This window comes from Jaculus jaculus, chromosome 1 (genome assembly GCF_020740685.1).
Source record: "Jaculus jaculus isolate mJacJac1 chromosome 1, mJacJac1.mat.Y.cur, whole genome shotgun sequence".
NCBI lineage: Eukaryota > Metazoa > Chordata > Mammalia > Rodentia > Dipodidae > Jaculus > Jaculus jaculus.
The window spans coordinates 332,003,662-332,026,068 of NC_059102.1; the positions used below are offsets into that span (position 1 = coordinate 332,003,662).

The 22,407-nt window shown below is 48.6% G+C and overlaps 1 protein-coding gene across 4 annotated transcripts in view; it reads left to right on the top strand.

Annotated features, from left to right (window-relative positions):
- Hhat (hedgehog acyltransferase) overlaps positions 1-22,407 on the top strand; it is a 407,044-nt gene that overhangs the window by 255,003 nt on the left and 129,634 nt on the right. The window contains exon 11 of one of the 4 annotated variants that reach the window (XM_045141568.1): positions 726-2,113. The exons of the other annotated variants lie outside the window; for them this stretch is intronic. Coding sequence (XP_044997503.1) covers positions 726-866 — 141 coding nt within the window. The 3' untranslated portion in view covers positions 867-2,113. Of the gene's footprint in view, positions 1-725; positions 2,114-22,407 lie in introns of those variants that run through there. 4 annotated transcript variants of the gene reach the window in all.

Consider the following 22,407-nt stretch of genomic DNA (forward strand, 5'->3'; position numbering starts at 1 on the left):
CCATCTCTGAAGCCCTTGATTTTGGTTTGGTTTTTTTTAAACTAGCTGGTTGGGTTGTCCTTCCTCCCTTGGAGTCATTCTTCTTCTATTTGAAAGCCTTTGGTATCTAGGATAGCAGTGCTTTCTTAAAGATAAATGTGTGTGTGTGTGCAGGTAGGTATATGAATGTGTGCTCATATGAGTGTGTGTGTGCTGGCAGGTGTGTGCATGTGTGTGGGTGTGTGGGAGGTATGGTGGGGGCTAAGGGAGGAGCCTTGTGCTGTGCCTGCATGAGCAATTTTAGCAGTTTTCAGTTGAAAATTTGGGAGTGGGGAGAATCCTTGAAGGTAGCATAGCAACAGACAGATATGGACAGCACACCAAGCGCAGGGCAGGAACCCTGAGAACATCCCCAGGAGGCTGTAACCCACGGCAGTGACCCTGAGCTCTGAATTACAGAACCTGAATGCTGCCTGAGGTGCTCAAGTTAATTCCAGCAATTATTCATCTAGCAGCCCCTCCCCTGCGGAGAGCTGCTACCATGGGGACGAGCACAGGCGGGTTCCTCCACATTGTCAGTGATAACCCAATTTAACTGTCCTAATGTGGTGGATTTCCTTAATTTAATCGGAATACTAATTTAGAGCATTAGTGTCTTATCACTGAAGCCACTACTATAAAATATTCCAGTGATATATTCTAAATGAGTGTTCTGGGGGTATTTGTATAAATTCCACCTGTTCTAGCCCCCAGACCTCACCATTTCCTACTCTCCTGGAGTTCCACTCAATCCAGACTCCTGGTCTTGTTTCTTCTTGATGGCTCTCATTGCCCCTGGTGGACGGAGGATGAACTGCGGGTCGTGCGTGCTTCATTTGGTCAGATAGAGTCTGGCTACTTCTCTCCAGCTGCTTGCTGCTTTCATGACGGGCAGCTGAGGCATGCTGGCTCTGCACTACCTCCCCGTCAGCCAGGAGGGTCCAGCATCTCGCTGTCACTGATTCCATTCTACTTTGCTGTCGGCTGTGGGGCTGGAGGACCAAAAAGGGAAGCTACCTTTCCCATGGAAGCTGGAGGACGTGTGTACCAGAGCCAGCAGCCAGATTACGTGATTGCGTGTTCAGACAAAGTCCGTGCTCCAATATAGAGGATCAGAGAAGAGCAGAGCTGCCTGTCACGCATTTGTGTATTGGGGGCATTTAAGTTGGACCTTTGCCATGAAGTAGGAATTCTCAACCTCGGCACTGCAGACAGCGTGGGCCGTCCATGCTTCCTGTGGGAAGCTTGTCCCATGGGCTTCACATGGCTTGCAGCATCCTTGGCATCTACCTGGTAAATGCAAGTCACAGCTCTAGTTGTGACAACTGAAGATGTCCCCAGACTGTGCCAGTTGCCCCTGGAAGGGTGGAAGATTGTTCTGTGTGAGAACTTCCACTACAAAATAAAACGTCCTGTCAGGTTTCGAGCTGCGCAGAATAGAGGATGGAGGAAGGCAGTGTGGGGCTTGCAGGTTAGAGTCGTGTCTGTTCATGGCCTCCCACCAAGCCTCACCTGAGCACTTACTGCAACATTTGGACAGCCCTGAAAAAGATGATCCAAACAGTAAGAAGAAGTAGGAGTAGGCTTCAGCCTGTTAGACACCACGGGAAATTTCCTTTACCCCAGTGTTGTGCAGAAGGCCAGCCACACCCTTCCTCTCGTTCTGCTGTTGCCCATCTCGCCAGCTCAGTCACACGTGGTCTGGACCAGCCTGAAGAGGCAGCTGCTCTGCCCTGGTACAGCGGTTGTCTCGTGTCTCAATTCAGGTGTCACATCCTCCTCCGCATGGCAAGCACTTCTGTTTCTGCACCAGTGCAGAGACTCGTTACACTAGAAGAGGAGACAGGAAGTGTGGACCGTTGGCGGTGGACCACCAGGGTTTGCGCACAGGTGAAAGGTGAGGCAGGAAGGTCCCTGCCGACACCAAGTGCCATTTTACTCCCATATGTGTCAGTGGTTGGGCAAGCAAAGAAGAGAAGGCCTCCGCAGGGGAGAAGGGACACACCAGAGTACGAGCTGGAGACTTGAGCAGCGTGAGGATGGGTGCCTGGGTTTGTCCAACCGAGGACTGCCAAGAGGCCCCAGGACAGCGTGAAAGGCATGGGCCGTCCTCTGATGGGACTGGTCATTGAAGTCTCCTTTCATTATTATTTTTTGGAATTATTTTGTGGTTCCAGTTTGTTGTTTTGGTAATTCGATGTAATAAAACTTTTTTTTTTTTTTTTTTTTTTTTTAGTGATTTCTCTTCCTCATGAGTAGAAATAGTGATTAGAGTATTCAATACTATTTTCCCCTTAAATGATTGTATACATTTTATAATTGTTGATTTTTCCATCTAGGCTTTTAGGAGAATGAATTCATTGTATACCATAAGTTATTATGTAGTATGTAATGAAAATGAATTATTTACATCATTGGAATATACTATCAAGTTTAATACAAAACATTAAAATGCAAATTATTTCCTATTGGCAGATAGTAGTCATTGGTAAGTGCTGAATGGGGATGTATTTTACTTCCTGGATTTTTGTAGAGTAAATCAATGTGTAGCTATTGAAAAAAATTCCTCTGTAAAGGACTTATTACCCTAAAGTCCCAGAGGAAGAGCAGAGCTGTGAGGTGCTGTGCAAAAGAGCAGGATCATTTAAAATGTTTTAATTGTTATTGTTTGTTTTGAGACAGAGTCTCATGTAGCCCAGTTTGGCATCAAACTCACTATGTAGCTAATGATGACCTTGAACTTCAGATCCTCCTGCCTCTATATGCAGTGCAATGCTACCACGTCTGATAATATTTTATTATTTTTTAGGTCTGTGGGGGGTATGTGTGGTATATGTGCACAGGAAATACATGCATATATGCATGCAGATGTTCACATTCCATGTCCAATAGAGGCAGGCACCCACTGTTTATGCCAGCCTGTTTACTCGAGACGGGGCATCACCTCACTGAACCTGGGGCTCATTTTCTGGCTAGACCGGGTGAGGACTGAGCCCCAGCCATCCTCTCATCTCCTCTGCGCTGGCGTTGCAGGTGTACAGACACACCTGGCTTTCTGTGTGCTAATAGCTCAACTCTGACCCACTCTCAGGCTTGCACAGCAACTGTTCTTCCCCACTGGACTATCTCCCCAACCCCAATTAAAAAAAATCTTTACTTATTTATTTATGAGAGACAGAGAGAGGGACAGGGAGAGAGGGAAAACGGGTGCACCAGGGCCTCCAGCCACTGCAAACTCCAGATATATGTACCACCTTGTACATCTGGCTTATGTAGGTACTGGGGAATCGGACCTGGGTCCTTAGGCTTCACAGGCAAGTGCCTTAATCAGTAAGCAATCTCCCTAGGCCCCCAATTTTTAATTTTTTTAATATATCATGTGGCATACTGATCTGTGGTGTATGCGAAATGGAAGCAGCATGCCATAAGCAAAAGGTAATGAGGAAGAAATGGAGTTGGGCAAAATAAAAGTTTCAGGGAAAGTAGTTATGCAGGTGCGTGAAGACCGAGAGTCCTGAGACGCTTTTCGCCTTGTGCAAAACCTGGAAGATGAAGTGCTGGAGGAAGCAAGAAATCTAGGAGCCACCAGAGAATCACTGGTGCTCCTGAGGCTGAGCAAGCAGGGCATGCACGGAAGCAGCAAAGGGAGACAGAGAGACAGCTGCCAGGGCTGAGAGATGGCTCCATGGTGAAGGCCCCTGCCTGCAAAGCCTAAGGACCCAGGTTTGATTCCCCAGTACCCACTTCAAACCAGATGCACGAGAGAGCACATGCATTTGGAGTTTATTTGCAGTGGTTAGAGGCCCTGGTGGGCCCATTTTCTCTCTGTCTCATAAATAAATAAAATATTTTTTAAAGAAAGCTTCCTTGGACTACCATGAAAGACAACATGCATAGAAAGGGTGTGATACCTGTGCACATTCTGTGTGACTTTGTATCATTGAAAAAGGACGATGCTGTGTAAGGGTGGATGGGAAACTGGGTGACTTATAAGGACTGCAGAGAGATTAGCATTGCCAGGTCACACTGTGCCAGAAGACAGGGAAATGAACGCTACTGAGTACTGAGAAGAAAGGTTGTGATTAAAGGATGGTATGTCCAGTTTAATGGTTTTAAGTGTGAGTCAGCAGAAAGACTGCTCCAGATGTGCTTTCAGCTGCCTGCTCTGACCAAGCCCTCTTCCCACAAAATTGTCTTCAGCTGAAAGGATCAGTGGGGTAAGGCACCTCCTGGCCACCTGATGTTGCCATCGGCAGCTTAACTAGTTGGGCCAGGAGTGGACGACCCTCAGGCAACTGATTGAAGATCGGCCACAGAGATAGGCCAGGCCCACTTTCTACTTCTTCAAGGGTTTTAGAAGAGAGAAAACATCATGGTATAGAAGATGAGAGACAGAAAGTCTTAGGAATGGAGCCATCGTACACCTGGTGTGCTGGGTGATGTGGCAAGGCAACGCCCTGGGAGTGAACAGCTCTGCAGGGCAGAGGCGGCTGAATGCCAAGAGCTTTGAGAAGGTCTGAACAGCAGAGAGGCTGTGCATGGACACGGAGTGGCATCTCAGGTCCTTCCTGGTTTCCCCAAAGCCTTTGCATTCTTCAAATTTTGTTAGGGGTCCTTACAGTAAATTTTTTCTAATAGGATGCCTGTGGCCCTTCCAGGAAGAGAAAGTTCTCAGACTGCCTAGGAAGACATATGAAGCATGGCAGCATTCAACCTTTAATTGAAAAATCTGCTGAAGTGAAATAATTATAAATCCAATATTGAAGATGTCTGGAGGCATTAGGTTGCTCTGTGGGGCTCTCATTTATCACAGATGTCCCGAGGAGACTGGTCACTGAGAGCCTGCCCTAAGTTATCCCTTTTAATGACACAGTTCTGCGCTGGCATTAGGATAAGGCTTAAAAGCACAGAGTGTTGTTAGGGATCATTATTCCTAATTTAGGCAATAATCCTGCAATCATAAAAGACGTTCCAGGGAAGCCTCTCTCCCAGGCAGCGTCAGAACTGTGATGGTAACTTAGCACACCCACAGCGCAGCAAAGCCTGAGCAGCCAGTCTGCAGCGTTGCTCAGGGAGACAACCAGGAAGAGATTCGCAAGACTGTTAATGTGGGTTTCTTCAGCAGTGGGACAAACAGGTATTTTTGAATTTATGTACAGGTGTGTACTTACATACTTTGTACTGTGTAGATGTGTTTTTTTGTGTTTATCTCAATGAACATCACTTTTAAATGAAAATGTAAACTTTATTTAAAATGAAGCCAATACCGAGCCATTACAGAAGATATAGTATTGACTGTGAACTTAAGGACCTAGGAAACTTAGGTGTTAAGAACCTGGCAAGCTTAGGTACTAATAACTAGCAAGCTTAGACACCAAATACCCAGTAAGGTTAAGTACCACCTGTGCTTAGACCTTTCTCAGGAGAGAGAGAGAGGATCATCTGTGTCTACTTGAAGCTTCAGTTTGCTTGTCTTTGATGAAAATAAGCACAGTGGCCATCTGGTCCTGGATTCTTGGCAGTCTTATGTCCTTGGATTCACCTAAGCAAAAATCCAAGAGGACGTGTACGTGTGTGTATGTGTGTGTGTGTGTGTGTGTGTGTGTGCGGTGTTTCCACAGAGAATGAAGAAGCAGTGGCATAGCTATGAAGTGCCATATAGCCCAGGCATGGAGCCCTGGCTGGAAGCCCAGGAAGCCATGATGATCATGCAATACACAGTGTAGTTGCACAGTGATTAGGAAACGGAGTTAACTTTTCATCTAAGTTGTATGTTTTCATTGAAGATTTTATTTGTTCCCTCCAACCAGAAATCATCATGTGTACTCCAGAATGTCCCCTAGACACCAGTTATAGACAGCTTCACTCAGTTATGGTGAGTCTCTTGACCTGGCCACAGTGGATGCTTAATCCTGTTTCTGTGACCAGAACTTATCAGAGCCCACATGCACGTTATAAAGAGCAGAGGCCTCAGAACTCAGAGACAGCTTTCTGTGCACATCTGCGTAGTTGGCCTCAGTTTTCTCAGGCATAAAACAAGCTGAACTATATCTACACCAACACCTGCTGTTCTTGTCAGAATAGTATTTGTTAAGTGCTGGGAATCCAACCCAGGGACTTGTTCTTGCTAGTCAAACACAGTCTACCACAGAGCTAGACCTAAAGCTTCTGTGGACTATTTTCAGGTATTTTTAGCTCCTTTTGACTGATAAAATACATTGCAGAGTAGCTGTCAGGGTCAAACTTTGTCATGTCAATTGGCTCAGCCATGGAGGTCATCGTTTCCCGTCTGGTCAGCCCCCACTCATTCTCTTCATCCTCCACATGCCGATCCTGTGCTGTTGCTTCAAGCAGGCACTAGTAAGTTTCCGTTATTTTGAGGATGAAGATGGAATGCTTGAGCTGACCTGCGAGTGTCTCTTTGCCCTGCCTCTTTCACCTGCCTCACCTCCTCTCTCTCCTCTTTTCTCACCTCTCCAGTCTCACTAGGCAGTTTGCATTCTGCACGCTTCAGTTGAGCCTTGTCGTGTTACCACCTCATTGCCAGGACAAAACACCTGGCCACAGGCAGCCTATGGCAGGAAGGATTTATGTCAGGCTTATAGTTTCAAGGGGAAGCTTCATCATGGTGGAGAAAGCATGACAACTCTCTCACATCAGGAGAGAGAGAGAGAGAGAGAGAGAGAGAGAGAGAGAGAGAGAGAGAGAGAGACTACATAGGTCTGAACAGCAGTAGGCTGAACTAATCAAGTCCCAGGCTCACCCTAGTCAGTGACACGCCTCCTCCAGCAAGGCTTCCCTGCCCAGAGGTGCCACCGTAGCTGGGGACTAAGTAGGAAGCTTTACCCCTGGCACTTGAGGCTATGGGGGATGTTTTACATTGAATCCATCACAAGCCTCATGAGTTTGGTTCCTGAAATTCCCATTTCCTCCTCCTGGCACAAGCAATTTGATAGCAGCTCCATGTGCTTCGACCACTGTCCCTCTGCCACGTGTTTAGTGCCCTCTCTCTTTAGAAACCTTCTTCAACAGAACCTCTTCTGAGCTCGGAGTCAAATCCCTGCTCGCTGCTCTCGGGACAGTGTGCTCGGCCTCTTCAGGGCCTCGCCGTATTGTCACGCTGTCGTGAAATGGTCTAGCTGCGTTTATTCCCACGAAGCCACAGGCGATGTCTGGTTTGTGTGTTGTCATGTCACCAGCGCTAAAGCAAGCCCTGGCACTTCACAGGTCCCTTGAATTGTCGCTTGTTGCCGGGCGGACTGGCCTCTGCTATCACGCAGTCATGTTTGTTCCTCACCAGAGCTCCTCCGCCTCCCGACTCAGACTTTGTCCGTGCGTCCCTTGCACTGCGCTGTCTGTCCCGCCAGCCTCCGTCACCCTGTCAATGGGCCGGCCACTGCAGCTGACGTTCTTGCAGTGTGTGCGGTAAATCGGACAACTCGCGGGGCCTTGAGGGCATAAAAATGGACAAGATGTATTCCTGACACCAAGTGCCAGGGCTTATCAGAATGCAGCCGGGCTGGGTGCTGTATCGGGAGTACGGCGAAAGTGACTGAAACGCAGCAGTGGGACTGTCAACATTGCCTGGCGAAGCCTAGGAACATTCCGGGGGGTGGGCTATTTGCCTCTGACCTCCCCGACCTGCATGTGGGGAGAGGGCGCTGCTGAAAGGATGCAGTGAGACCAGCGGTGGGCAGTGAGTGTGGGCATGGGAAACGCAGCCCGGCGCAAAGGTGTGATGAGAGGAGGCTTGAGGGACTGGCCGGGGATCGGGGCTTAATCCACCGGTGTGGGGCTTCTGCAGCGCTCTGCACATGGGTGAATGGGACCTCTTTTTCTGTTGAAAACATGGGTGAGAGGAGTGTAGCAAGTGGCGATGGCACAGATCCAAGTGCAGACATGTCCAGTGGGGGTGTTGGGGTGGCTGCTGGGCAGTGAGTGAGAAGTGCTGGGTCTTCCCTGTGAAGGCGGAATGGAGGGTGGAGTGACCTGACAGCCCTCCTGAGCCACTGACAGACTTGACAGGGTGTTATGAGCATGTAAGGACCAGCATATGGTCCAGGGCCAGTTTAGATAAATAAGTTTTTTTTTTTTTTTGTGAGAGTAAAAATGCAAAGTCAAACCTTGTAAGCAAAAACTAAGACTAAGCTGTGTGTGGTGACATAGTAGAGATTAGCAGGTGTGTGTGTGGAACTCTAGATAAGTAGTGGAAGGTATAAAAACCCCAGCTGCTCAGCAACCGTTGTCTCAGTCTTCCCGACACTATGACTGACTGAAAGGTTGCTCAGCAGTCCGGACCGAGACCTCTGCGAGACGCATCACCGATCCGAATTCATCTGCCCGACATGCTGTCCGAATGATCAAGACTCGGCTTGAAACACCGCGACCTGAGAAAACACCGCGAACTGAGAGAAAAAAAGTCGCACCACGGACCTCGCGTTAAGCGTAAAGCGTCTGAGACGTCGCAACCCAAGTCTCGCGTTACTGCAACCCAAGTCTCGCGTTATCAGATTATATGCATGTTAGACTCGTTAGAAATATTCTTGTGTTAGTAGTGATGAATATAATTTGGTTATATATTATATTAGCTATAATATTAGTTGTGATAATTTGGACTTGCTTGTGTGTGACTTTCATCCCAGTAAACTCCTTTGCAAGTATACCAGTGTCTGAGTATCATTGACCTTCATGGGTGGAATCCTCTCAACCAATCATCTTTGAGAGTGCTCGCGACACAGGGAGGCTTGGTGGGTCAGAGGGAGGAGAGAAGACAGCCCAGATGGCTTCTCCGGTACCATGGAGGGACAGATAGTGTTGCTTGCCCCCAAGGCCATTGCCAGAAACACCAGGGACCCTTCCACACGGTGTCAGGGGCTTTGGTACGCAGGAGCTGGCAGTGTGGCAGAGTCATAGTGGAGGGGATTTGATGTCATAGGCTCTGTGTGACAAGGTATCTGGCAGGAGCGCCTCACAGGGAGGAAGGGCTGATTTGGGTTCCCGAGTCGAGGAGATGCATCCATCCCGCAGGGGAGGGTGGCCGTGGCCGAGAGGCAGCTGGTTGCACCCTGCACAGCCAGGAAGCAGAGGGCTCTGAGTAGCAGTGGGGTTGGTCATATGTCCTAAGACCTGCCCTCTAGAGATGCACCTCTTCCAGCGAGGCCCACTTCCTGACGGTCCCACAACCTCCCAGAGCAGCGTCACCAGCTGGGACCAAGTGTTCAAACATACAAACTTGTGGGGCATTTTACACTCAAACGTAACAGGTTTCAAGAAAAAAGTTCCTGATTCATAATTTGAGTGCATCCTGAGCAGAAATTTTATTTGGTTCTGCACTGAAAAGGAAGTTGCCCTGAAATGTCAGGCCCTGCCTCATCCAGTTAGGAAGCAGGTCCAGCCTCAGGCTGCGCACACGCACACGGAGGTGAGGGGAGCTGCTCACGGAGGGGCTCTGTGTGCCAACTCCCAACAGGAGAGCTCTCTCTTTTGATCTCTGAGACATCCGCAGCACTGACTGTGGACGAAACACTGAGAGGAATTCAATTAAGCGAGTCATGAAAATCTAGTTTCCTCTAGAGCCGTGGTGACTGACAGTCTCCTTTTCATCTAAACAGCATCCATGCACAAATTCGATGCAATTCCACAGCAGCTGGAGCACGTCCCTGAGGTGCCCGGTTCCCTCTGTGCAGGTGCCACTCTGCAGGTGGTGGTTCTGAAGTGCGTGTGGGGAGCTCAGCAGCTGGCTTTCCAGTGCCAGGCAGCATTCAACTGCCAGACAGGAAGACATTCCCGAAGCTGGGTATCAGTGGCTGTGCAGTGGGGGCGGGGTTTACATAAGCCCCAGGCCAGGAAGGTTCTGGAGTCGTCCGTGTGGCAGCTGCGTGTTGTACTTCTCATCTCACACCTGTCTCAGAAGTGATGGCCTCACAGGTGCCATTGTCTTCAGAATGGTTCCACTCAGCCTCTAGTGCATCTTATGGGCACCTACAGTGCCCCCTATTGGCACCCAAAGTACTCCCCATGCTCAAAAAGGCAAGGAGATTCTGGAAAAACTGTCAGGAAGATCCAGGAAAAGACCAGGCCAAAGAAGAAACCATGTATGTGGTCTGACCGTGTCTGTGGGCGGCCTAGAGCTGGATGCTATGGCAGATAGCAGGAGATGTGGTGCTTCAGGAGAGCTGGTCTTGTGGTGATGAAAGGAGAGAACCATTTAATAGGCCTTGATAATTGTTGATTAACAATTATAAGTTAGCCAGGCTTGGTGGCATATGCCATGTAGGAGGTAGGAAGACTGATGTGCGTTTGAGGCCAGCCTGGGACTAGAGTGAGTTCCAGGCCAGCCTGGGCCAGAGAAAGACCCTACCTTGAACTAATAATAATAATAATAACAGTAATATTAGCCACTGAGTGAACACTGAACCAAACCCCAACCCAGTGACCCGGAGTAGGAGCGAAGGGCGGGAGACTTCGTGGGTCGAGTGAGGCATGTGGACACAGAAGGTGGGGACAGACGCCCGGCTGTGGCCTGATGCTCGTGGCATTGCAGGTCCTGTTTCTTCCTGATGCTTGGGGGTCAGGCAACATCTGGTTGTAGATCCCCCGCCCCTGCAGGAAGGTGTGTTGAGCTTTGCTGTTGGGCTCCCTGGATGGTAGGTGGCAGTGTGGGACGGTGGCTAAGAACATGGGTGCTGGAGCCCAGCTCCCAGCTTGCTCAGGTCACCTATGCCTTTGAACCTCAGGTTGTTCATCTGTACAGTAGGGTAGCAGTGGCATTGCTCTCAGGGTCACTTGGCATTGTACACACCAGCGTCACTGTTGTTTTCATTACTGGAAGTGGACGAGTCAGGCATGATCAGATATTGTCTGTTTTCAGAGTGCGTGGCAGCCCATATTGAGCCATTGGCTTTGAGGCCTTTTCAGGCTGCCTATTGTCACTGGCATGTGAAGGCCAGACTGGCAGAACAGGGTCTTGGGTGGGTGTACTCGTTACTTTTCTCGTTGTTGTTACCCGATACCTGACAAGAAGCCATTTAAAGAAGAAAGGGTGTGTTTCGGCGTCTAGTTGGAGAGAATAACGTCTGTCATGGTGGATAAGGTGTGGTGGCAGGAGATGGTATCTGCAATCAGGAATTGGGGCAGAAAACAGGAGGCTATAAACCTCAGGGCCTGCCCCCAAAGACTCCCTTCCTCCAGCGAGACTCCACCTCTGAGGAGTCTGCAACCTTCCTAAACAGCACCAGCTGGGGACCCAGTGTTCAGACACATGAGCCTGGGGGAACATGTCACGTTCAAGTCCAGCAGTGAGGGATTTTGTTCAGCCACAGACCCCAGGCAGTCAGCGCAGGCTGGCAGGGTTCCCTGCCCCTGAAGCTGCCTGAGAAGAGAGTGCGTGATGGGAGGGAGAGAGCGGAGAGACTTCCATCGCCCCAAAGGGCCTCTCGACATGGAGACCCGAGTTCTAGGTTCTGCTGGTACTTGTGAGAGTTTGGCCACATTAGGCCTCATTTCTCCTGTCTGTAAAGTCAGCTTGTGGCCCCATCACAGCAGAGAGACAAGAAAATAGGTTGAAAAGATTTATATCCATCCACCTAGGCAGCAAATTAACATTGTCAAATCAGATAGCACTCCTCACCTGCTTTCTGCCTCTTTAAAAAATTCCGTGAATGGTTCTTTGTTCTCACCAAGAACTCATGGGAGATGAGGGGACTGCAGCAAGCTGACCCTTCTACAGGCTTCTGTGTAGTCGGGGACATGTTTGTTCTGCTTTCTGTCTAAATCCCATTCATCCCTTCCAGCCAAGCTTGCATCTCCTCTCCTTCCCTGGAGCTGTTTGATTATTTTAGGCTCACACATCTCTGTTTCTGTGAAATCCCTCGGATTCACCCTGGATTATTCCTCAGCTGGCTTGGGTTCAGAGCTGCACTGTAAACAATGTGAGCGCCAGCGGCATGGGTGTTTAGTACAGAGCAGCAAACAGCCCAGGAGAGAAGAGAGTACAGTCATAAGGCACTTTGGAGTTGAGATTAGACTCTCATTTCTTCCTTTCACTCCCTGTGTGTCCTTGGCCAAGTTGCCCAAATCCTCTGGACCTGTGTTCTTGACTGTCACGTGGTGTCATGTCACAGATTCCCTGCTTCAGACCCGGTGAGCTGGAAGGGCGTGACTCGAGAGTGCATTGACCAGAACACAGTCAATGTCCAACAAATGCTGTGTCAAGAGGCTGGAAGATGCTCAGTTGATAAGAGTACTCGTCCAAGCATGAGGACTTGAGTTCAGTCCCCATACCCCACATAAAAATATGGGCATGGGGGCTGAAGAGATGGCTTAGTGGTTTAGGCATTTGCCTGCAAAGCCAAAGGACCTTGGTTTCGATTCCGCAGGACCCATGTAAACCAGATACACAGGTGATGCATGCGTCTGAAGTCTGTTTCCAGTGGCTGGAGACCCTGGCACGTCCATTCTCTCTCTCTGCCTCTTTCCCTCTTTCAAATAAATAAATAAATTTAAAAAATCATGGGAGTGGCCGTGCATACCGGTAACCTTGGTACTGAGTGGGGTGGCGACAGGAGGATTGATGGGGCTCCCCAGTCAGCCAGTCTTACCGAGAAGCAGCAAACTTTAGGTTCAGGGAGAGATTTCTCAGGGAAATACGGTGGAAGAACAATCGAAGAGGACATCTGACATCCGCCTCTGGCCTCCACATTCATGGACACATGAGAGAGAGAACACATACTACACACACCAAAAACAAACAAACAAGTAAAAAGTGCTGTTCCCACTTCTTTCACTTGCAGGAGACTGGGGGTGGGGTGGGAAGAGATCCTGATTGGTGTGTCTAATCTTCAAGCAGGGGTAAGAATTCACCAAGACAGAAACAGAGCTGAGTGCACAGGTGAGCAAAGAACTGATGTGGCTACAGTTTGTTTTCAGCGTAACATGGTACTCGGGGTCCAGGAAAATTCTTGAACCTCAAACCCTAGGTTCATTCTTAATTTTAATCAAAGAACTGCATAGAAAGACTGAGAGGGATAGTTATTAAATTATTATTTTTATTGAGGGAAGTACAAAGCCAAGGAAAGGCACTCATGTGGCTAGAGATTCCAGTGGAGGGCCTGGGAAACCATGGGAAATAAAGTTAAAAAGCTCCTGCCTTGTGGGGAGCTAGAGGGGATAAAGAGCCCATGTGGAGAGTAAGGGCTTTCCCCTAGGCTGGGTCGGCCAAGGGAAAACTCACCAGCAGTTGGAAGTTCCCAAGTGGTCAGGCAGCTCAGAGAGTGCCCCCCTTGTTTTAGAGCTCAGGTGAACCAGAGGGACAGCTGATGGGGTAGGGCTAGGGGCTGTCTCAGGAAGAGGCTAGCCAAGTTCTGGGAGCTGAACTTGACTAACCACAGTGTTTAAATCAAAGACCATCCTCCTAGGTGGGGCCCAGGTTGTTTGTGGAGAAACAAACAGGTCTAGGTAACAGTTAAGGATTTTAGCAAGTGCGACCATCCCGCCTCTTTTACTTTCAGGGCCCAGACACCCTAACTGGCCACTCCCTCTCATCGGCAGTCCCGTCCCTGCTCTTGGCAGGGGTCCCTGGTTCCTGCTAGGATGTGCTGTGTTGTCCACCACCAGACAGGTGCTGACTGCTGCCCTGCTGCAGCACCCTGTGGTGGTGAGGGAGGTCAGTGTCCTTGGCATGCCGCCTGCCGCACCCGCGAGCAGCTGGGAGCCCCGCCACGCCTGGTGTGACTCTGTTCTTTCTGCACTGTGTGGAGGTGGCTCATGCTCACCAGCTACTTAGGAAACTCAGCCTCTCTTAGAAGATTCCTAGGGGCTTTTTGTTGTTTGTATTTTGTAAACACACACACACACACACACACACACACACACACACACACACACAAAACAAAACCCTTGCATGTATGTGTGTGCTGTGAATGCGTGTATATATGTGTTTGTGAGCGTCTGCACTCAGTGTGGACATGTGTGCATGTGTATACAGAGGCCAGAGGGTGACATCGGGCGTCTTCCTCAGTCGTCCTGCTAACTTATTTTTTTTTAAATATCTTTATTGAGAACTTCAATATATACAGAACAGTAATTTGATCATGTGCCTGTCCCATTCTGCTCTCCCCATCCCCGCCCCGAGGACCCTCCTTTTTCAAGGAGTCCCTTCTCTGTTTTGTTGTCTCATCACTATTGCCTTCCTGTGGCAAAGTGTCGATGGGCTCAGACCTGGCTGGTCTGTGGGGGTGTGGGTAATCGCTGTGGGGTCACGAATGTGCCGGTGGGTTCATGTCAGGATGGGTTCATGTCAGGATGACCGTGCCCCACAGCCCCCCTGCCCACCCGGGACACGCACGTTATTTTTGCCTCCCCTTCAGCAGTGTCCCAGAGCCTTGCAGGGGGCGGTAGAAATCTCCTTCAGTATTGAGCTCTCAGCAGTCCCGTGCTTTATTTCATACGCTCTGAGTGTCTTCAGAGTCTCCTGCCAGTCTCCGCGGAGAAGGTTCTCCCCAGCAGTGAGAGCAGCCCTCATTCATTCTGCCCCCTTCTCAGGGTTCCCTGAGCCGTGGGGGGTGTGATGAAGATGACTCCACCTTACGTTTTGTTTGAAACAGGGTCACTCACCCTAGAGCTCACTGATAAGACTAGATGAGCTAGCCGGCAAGCGCTAAGGAGCCACCTGTCTCTCTCTTCTCAGTACCGAGATTACAGGCACACACCACTGCCAGACATATTTTTCTGGGTTCTGGGGAACTCAGGTCTTCATATTTACCATTGGAACCATCTCTTCATCCCTATTTGTGTTTTGTAAATTGTGTTTCTGAGTACTCCCTTGGGAGAGACAGCTGGGCTGTGGCTCCTGAGGCCAGGCAACATGACTAATGCCTTCTTTTCATTATTCAGGATAAAACTTTATTATCCCTAAGAACCACTTCATCAAAATGCCAGGGATCTTACTGGATATAAGAAATTTATTGGAATGATTCTTATTTAATCTTAAGTCATAAAACAATCTTAAACTTTAAATGTCATAGCAACGTTAATGAAGGATTTATTGAGGGGAAAACGAATTGGTTTACCAGGTCCCAGCTGGCCTCCATTACTGCCCAGAAGGTGGAGGACAGGGAGCTTGTTGGCCCACGGCAGGAGCAGGCAGTGTTTTGAGGTGGCAGCGTCCTTTTCCACCTGGTCTTTCCCAGCTGTCATCTTGGGTCCCTGCTTGGGTCATCTTGGGAGGCTTGGGTCACGAGAGGCTCCCCAGCTCCTTTGGCCTCAAGCACCTGCCCGGTGCAGGAGAGGACATTGTCTTTTCTAATGAGGTGCTTTTAGGGTCTTGGGAAGACAGGCACACCGTGAAGACAGAGCACGATTTAAGCGTTGTGTCATCTCCCCGTCCCACCACACCCCACCCCAGCTCCGCTACTCTCTACATTAGCATCAGGTCACTCAGGTTGTGGGGTTCACAGTCTTCCATCAGGTTCCTTCCCCACCCCTGCGGAGTGCTGTGAGGGCAACACTGTCCTCTGAGGCCAGCTAGTGGCCTCCACACAGCGTGAGCTTCTTGTCACCTCTCTGTGGGTCTCAGGTGCATTCTCTAAAATTGGGGATGAATTCAGGGGTGTTCCATGCAGGATGAGCTGGCTTCCACTCTTTCTCTTCCTCAGCCTCTCCTGCTGAGCCATGGCTCCTCCTTACGCTTATCTGCCTTGTTACTACCCACCAACCTCCCACTCCTGCCCAGGATTGGCGCGTTCTGAGAAATGGCCCTGAAATTATTCTCTTCCTGGATAAAATATTCATCATCACTTAGGTCTCTATTTTTATTGAAAGCTTCAAATAGAGCAGGATCTATTCATGTTGTCATACATCTTGGATGCACAGAGCCCTCCCTGAGTGATCAGAACCCAGGGCTGCCAGGGCTGTGAGCACGGTGTGAGGAGAGCCAGGGAAGGGGCAGCAGATGCCAGCCAGCAACATTCGCAAAAGTAATAATGCTGGGCTGGAGAGAGGGCTTAGCGGTTAAGTGCTTGCCCCGGTTCAAGGCTCGGTTCCCCAGGACCCATGTTAGCCAGATGCACAAGGGGGCGCACACATCTGGAATTCGTCTGCAGTGGCTGGAAGCCCTGGCACGCCCATTCTCTCTCTTTCTGCCTCTTTCTCTGTCCGTCACTCTCAAATAAATAAATAAAAATAAACCATAATTTTTTTAAAAAAAGTAATAATGCTAGTGACAATGATGGCAGTGATGAAGTGGGCAGGTTAGGAATTAGTGTTGTTTTCTTCTCTGCTGTCGCCCCAGTGCCCTCTGCCGTGTCTGCAGCACATAAGAGTTCAGCACAGACTCCGCCATACTTCCAGGACCCTCTTAACTCATGGAGGGCCCCAGGCTCAAGTTATTGCTTGCTGGAGTTTTGCCTGTTACTGCTCTGTGGTGAAGCCGTAATCCTGGAGCAAGTGGGAAATGCATTGTGTACCAAGGTGCCACTTAGAGATCAGGGTAGCCTGTGCCAATAAAAGATGAAATTTGAGCAGGGGCTGATGTACCAGTCTCTGCCACAGTGTAGACCCTCCCGGTGCCTGAGTTGTGCTGTGTTAGACAGAGGCCGCAGGGTTGTGTGTCGGGAGCTATTGTGAGAGTGTGTGAGAGCATGGACATGCATGGGCTTGTTGCAATGCCATCTGTAACCCAGGATAGTGGGTTCCCCTCAACTTCCCTCTTTAGGGCTGGGCTTGTGTGGAGCCTGAGTTCTGAGAGGAGCTGTCAGTGTTCTAGAGAGTCATCGGTCAGAACCAGCCTTACCAGCCCTCCATCACCCACCTCCCCACACAGAGATTACCAAGAGGAAGGACGAGGAGGAGCAGCTCGCCTATGAAGACAGGCTGTTCATATCGTTCATTCCCTGTCCCCTGGGGTTGGGGGAAAGACCATGGCTCTCTCTGATGGTGAGGGACAGAGAGCCCAAGAGAAGAACTCATAAAGCATGGGGTACACACACTCGTCCCTGAAGTTAAATCTGGACTCTTGGTTGCCTTACCTCTGGCTGGTTGAGAGAGGCTGTTGCAGTCAGGTTCTCATTGCTGGCAGAAATCGCCTGACCAAGAGCAGCTTGTGGGGAAAAAGGGCTTATTTTGGCTTACAGCCTTGAGGGGGAAGCTCCATGATGACAAGGAAAATGATGGCTTGAGCAGAGGGTGGACATCACCTCCTGGCCCACATAAGGTGGACAACAGGAACAGGAGAGTGTGCCGAACGCTGGCAAGGGGACAACACCATAAGCCCGCACCCAACAATACACTGCCTCTGGGAGGCGTTAATTCCAAATCTCCATCAGCTGGGAACCTAGCATTCAGAACACCTAAGTGTATGGGGGACCCCTGAATCAAACCACTGCAGAGGCCAACTCCTCACCTCAGTACTTACCTGAGGACCCCTCTGCTGCCCCTGCTCTGCCACTCTGCCCCCAGAGTGAAAGCTAGACAGGCAGAAAGAAGAAATCCACCTATGGACTTGTGCCCTCCTCCCAAGCCAGCAGGAAGAGAAACATACCCGCAGACCGCTCTCTCTTCTCCCCATTCTCCCCCCGCCCCTGCGTCCCAGTAGAATTCATGGCAGCTTCTCCCAGTGCTGGGGCAGGGAGGGGGACAGTTGTGGTGGACCATTGAGACTAGGATTGTGACAGAAACCAAGAAATCCAGAGTTGGGCTCCTGTTGTGTGGAAGGAGTGGCCACAAACCAGTGGTAGTCCCTGGAGAGGGTGATTACAGAAGAGCTGAAGACAGAGTCATGTGAGGAGAGGCTGTCATGTAGTCACTATTATGGTTTGAATGTGAAATGTTCTCCACACAATCATGTGTTTGAACACTTTGTTCCTGGCTGATGGTGCTGTTTTGGGAAGTTATAGAACTTTTGGTAAATAGAGCCTAGCTGGAGGAAGTTGGGTTTCTGGGGTAGGGACCTTGGGATTTTAAGCCTGGCTCTGCTTCCTGATCCACCTGGGTATGAACAACCTTTCATTGCAACAGCCACAAGCCATTCTAGCCACCATGTCTTCCTGGCTGTGAGGAACTGTGTCCCCTTAAAGCAGAAGCCAAATACATCCTTCCTCCCTCAAGTTGCTTCTCTAAACAAAAAAAAAGTGTGTGTGTATACATGTGTGTGTGTGTGCTCCACAGGGTCTTTTGCTGCTGCGAGTGAACTCCAGAAGTGTGTAGCATTTAACGTCAGGTTTTATGTGGATACTGGGGATTGAGCCGGGGGGGGGGGCGGGGAGCAGGCTTTGCAAGCAAGCACCACGGCTGAGCTGTCTACACAGCCCTCAGGTTGCTTCTTGTCAGGTGTGTGGTCACAGTGACTGGGGAAGTAGCTAATACAATCAGTGTTGGAAGAGTGATGTTCAGAGGGATATCTGTGTTGTCCCAACACTTCAGTCTTTTACATGCTGTGCCTCATTCCCTTTAATGTCAGATTCTGTCCTGTGGAGCCATTAGCCATGTGAGCTGAAACCTTTAGGGATTAACCAATTAACCAACTCAGCAAATGGCCCAAACATAATATATTCTCGGCTCACAGATACACAAGGGTAGAAATCGTGCTCATCAGGCCCCTTTGAAGCCTGAAGGTGATTTCTGAGCAGGCAAGCTCATTAGTATGCCTGTGTATAGACTCCAATCAAAGAGGGGCTGGGAAGTGTTATTAAACCCTGCAAGGCAAACAGACCCAGCTGAGCCCCATTAAGTATTGATTGGAATTTCTTCCTAACAATAAACGTGCTTATTAATGTGGATGTTTGGAGCCCTTGTTTGTGTGGGAGCAGCCATTCCTGTTCTTCCAATGTTCTCCTCTCCTTCCCATCAGTTTTCACTTGAAAAAGTATTTTGTGAAGAATTGGGGCTGTTATCTGCAGAGTTTGGCCTATCCTCCCACTTGTCCTTCTCTCCCCCCGGCCCATCTCTCCTTTTTCTCAAGCATGCCAGCACTGGAGGGCAGGAGGAAGCATGCTTCAACCAGCCTCTGACAGTGCTGTCCCCTGTCACCTGGTCGGACAGAAGCTGAGATAGGCTTGCTGAGGCTCTTGGATCAGCTCTTTTTATTTTTTAAATTTTTATTAGCATTTTCCATGATTATAAAAAAAAACCCACGGAAATTCCCTCCCTCCACCCCCCACTTTCCCCTTAGAAATTCTATTCTCCATCATATCCCCTCCCCATCTCAATCATTCTACTTACATATATACAATATCAACCTATTAAGTACCCTCCTCCCTTCCTTTCTCTTCCCTTTATGTCTCCTTTTTAACTTACTGGGCCTCTGCTACTAAGTATTTTCCTTCTCACTCAGAAGCCCAATCATCTGTAGCTAGGATCCACATATGAGGGAGAACATGTGACGCTTGGCTTTCTGGGCCTGGGTTACCTCACTTAGTATAATCCTTTCCAGATCCATCCATTTTTCTGCAAATTTCATAACTTCATTTTTCTTTACCGCTGAGTAGAACTCCATTGTATAAATGTGCCACATCTTCATTATCCACTCATCAGTTGAAGGACATCTAGACTGGTTCCATTTCCCAGCTATTATAAATTGAGCAACAATAAACATGGTTGAGCATGTACTTCTAAGGAAATGTGATGATTCCTTCGGATATATGCCTAGGAGTGCTATAGCTGGGTCATATGGTAGATCAATCTTTAGCTGTTTTAGAAACTTCTACACTGACTTCCACAATGGCTGGATCAGATTGCATTCCCACCAGCAGTGCAGAAGGGTTCCTCTTTTTCCACATCCCTGCCAACATTTATGATTGGATCAGCTCTTCTGAGACTGCTCTCTGTGATGTCTTTCACCTGTTTTCATAAACAAAGAATCATGAAATCTTCAGTAAGCTGAATACGTTCTTTTGAAAATGTCAGTTCTGCAGTGATCACCACATTGCATTCAGGTCCTGAGTGTCCTGTCCCTCCTGTGATGCACGTGGACTCCACCAGGTCCACAATGGCCCATGTGACCACCTGGTCCAGAGCGTCCCATGTGTCCAAGAGGGAGGTCAGCAGGGCGCTATGCTTTGTCACCTTGGCTTGCTGACCACTGCCCTGCTGAGTGCTTGATGACCCTTCTGTGTTGCCATTTTTGTGCTGACCACTCCATAATATTTTCCCAAGAATAACAATTCATGGACCTCAGATTTCACCGCTCACCTAGTCTCTTGTCCTCACTTGGAAATAAAGGATGAAAAGGTCCCAAGGAGCAAGTGTTGCCTTTGACCCATTTTCCTGGCTCCCAAGGTTTTAGGTGCCAGGGATGGTGCTGAGGTTCCTGGGAGGAAAAAGAAAGAAGGCGCAGCATGCTGCCCAGTGTAAGGACGTGGGCTTGGTAACCTCCTGCTGCTCTGCCCAGTTTCAATTCTTATTTGGAGTACTTTACAGTTGTTGGCAAACTGAGAAAGGAATATACTTTCACTTCCGAATGTGTGAGCAACACCCGTCCTTTTCTTCATACCTCCAAGACAACCTATGGGACAGAGGGTGTTGGCCCATTCAGAAGCTTCCCAGTGACTCTCCGGGCCAGGCCTGCTTGGACGGCATGGGCTTTGACAGGGTTTCCTTGGGAGAGGCGCTCAGAAAAATAGGATAGCAGGAGCAGTGCTGAGTGGGGTCAAGGTCATCCAAGGGCAAGGGTCCTGGCCTGGACCTAGTGAGTTGCTTGTATTTCGTAGTGACGTCAGGCAGGGACTCGTGCAGTTAGGTGCAGGCTTGGTGGAGTCCTCTCGTTCAGTTCATCCATCACCAGTTGCTAGGAGTCCACCGAGCATTTCCACAAGCTTGGAGCACTGACACATGCCACAGGGAATACAGACGGGCCAGGCACGGCCTGCGCCTGCAGACTTTACAACCTAGTTCAGCACATAGATTAACGGAAGGGGAGTGCGGAAAAGCATGATGCCGTCTGGGCGAGATCCTGAAGTGTGTGGTCAGACATTAGCCCCTGTCTTGACATAGGATGGTCACATGAGTGTGTATCATCTGTTTCTTTGTTCACTTGTCCAAGTCTCCCCCACCTTCATGAACACACGGACCGTGTTTATTCTATTAATAATGTAAAATAAACAGTTTTATCTCCCTCTGCCTGGTACTTAATAAATATCTGTTCCAGAAGAAAAGGTTTGTTGGTAAAGGTTGCTGTGAATCCAGGTTTAATAACAGGTCTGTTAACTCCACAGGGGAAGTATTACTCAGCACCTCCTAGATATGGCTCATAACTCCCTGAGCAGCCGTGCTCATGGTAGAGTCTGAACCAACGCTGCCCGATTCCTGACCCCACAGCTAGAGTGAGCTGGGGCTCAGGCCTGGGCCTGCCTGACCCTTGACCTCCCAGCTCTCTGTGGCACCTAAGTGGTAGGTCTTCCTGCCCAGTGTCCAGGGCTGGCTGGTCAGAGACAGAGGTCCAGGGCTGACCTGTGTGCTCACCCTAGGACCAGAATGCTCTTCTTATAGCCCTCGTGGAGACGTTGGCAGAGGTGGTGACTGATGACACTGTCACATCCGGGAGCAGTGAAAACATATCCGAATCTATACTTATTGCATAAGAAATGAGGGCAGTTCCTTCTCAGGAGCATTTCTTCCTTTTTCTTTTCTTTTTAATCAAATGTTCTTTAATTTCTCAGATGACAATATGAAATATGCACAACAGTTTTACAGTACAGTTTCAAGGTGTATACAAATTAGAATACAAAGTTAAACACGTATGTAACTGACATTTTGAACTTTAGATAATTTCCATATAAAATTTCAGTTTCATATATTAGCCAATCTGATAAATTTTTATAATACAGAAAAGATGAGATACAGGTTTTCACTAAACAAACTGCATAAAATATTTAAAATAATCATTAAAATTCAACATTAGAATTTATAAAGATTAGCGATAAAATATATTGGCAAGTCAATCTTCTTTTTTTTGTTTTAATAAGGTTTTTTTTTTTTACTTTTAGAAACAAGCTTGCTATAACTAACATGCCTTTTTAAAAATGTGTATTAACATTTTCCATGATTATAAAAAAAAAATCCCATGTTGATACCCCCACCTCACTTTCCCCTTTGAAATTCCATTCTCCATCATATTACCTCCCCATCTCAATCATTCTACTTATATATATACAATACCAACCTATTAAGTACCCTCATCCCTTCCTTTCTCTTCCCTTTATGTCTCCTTTTTAACTTACTGGGCCTCTGCTACTAAGTATTTTCCTTCTCACGCAGAAGCCCAATCATCTGTAGCTAGGATCCACATATGAGGGAGAACATGTGGTGCTTGGATTTCTGGGCCTGGGTTACCTCACTTAGTATAATCCTTTCCAGATCCACCCATTTTTCTGCAAATTTTGTAACTTCATTTTTCTT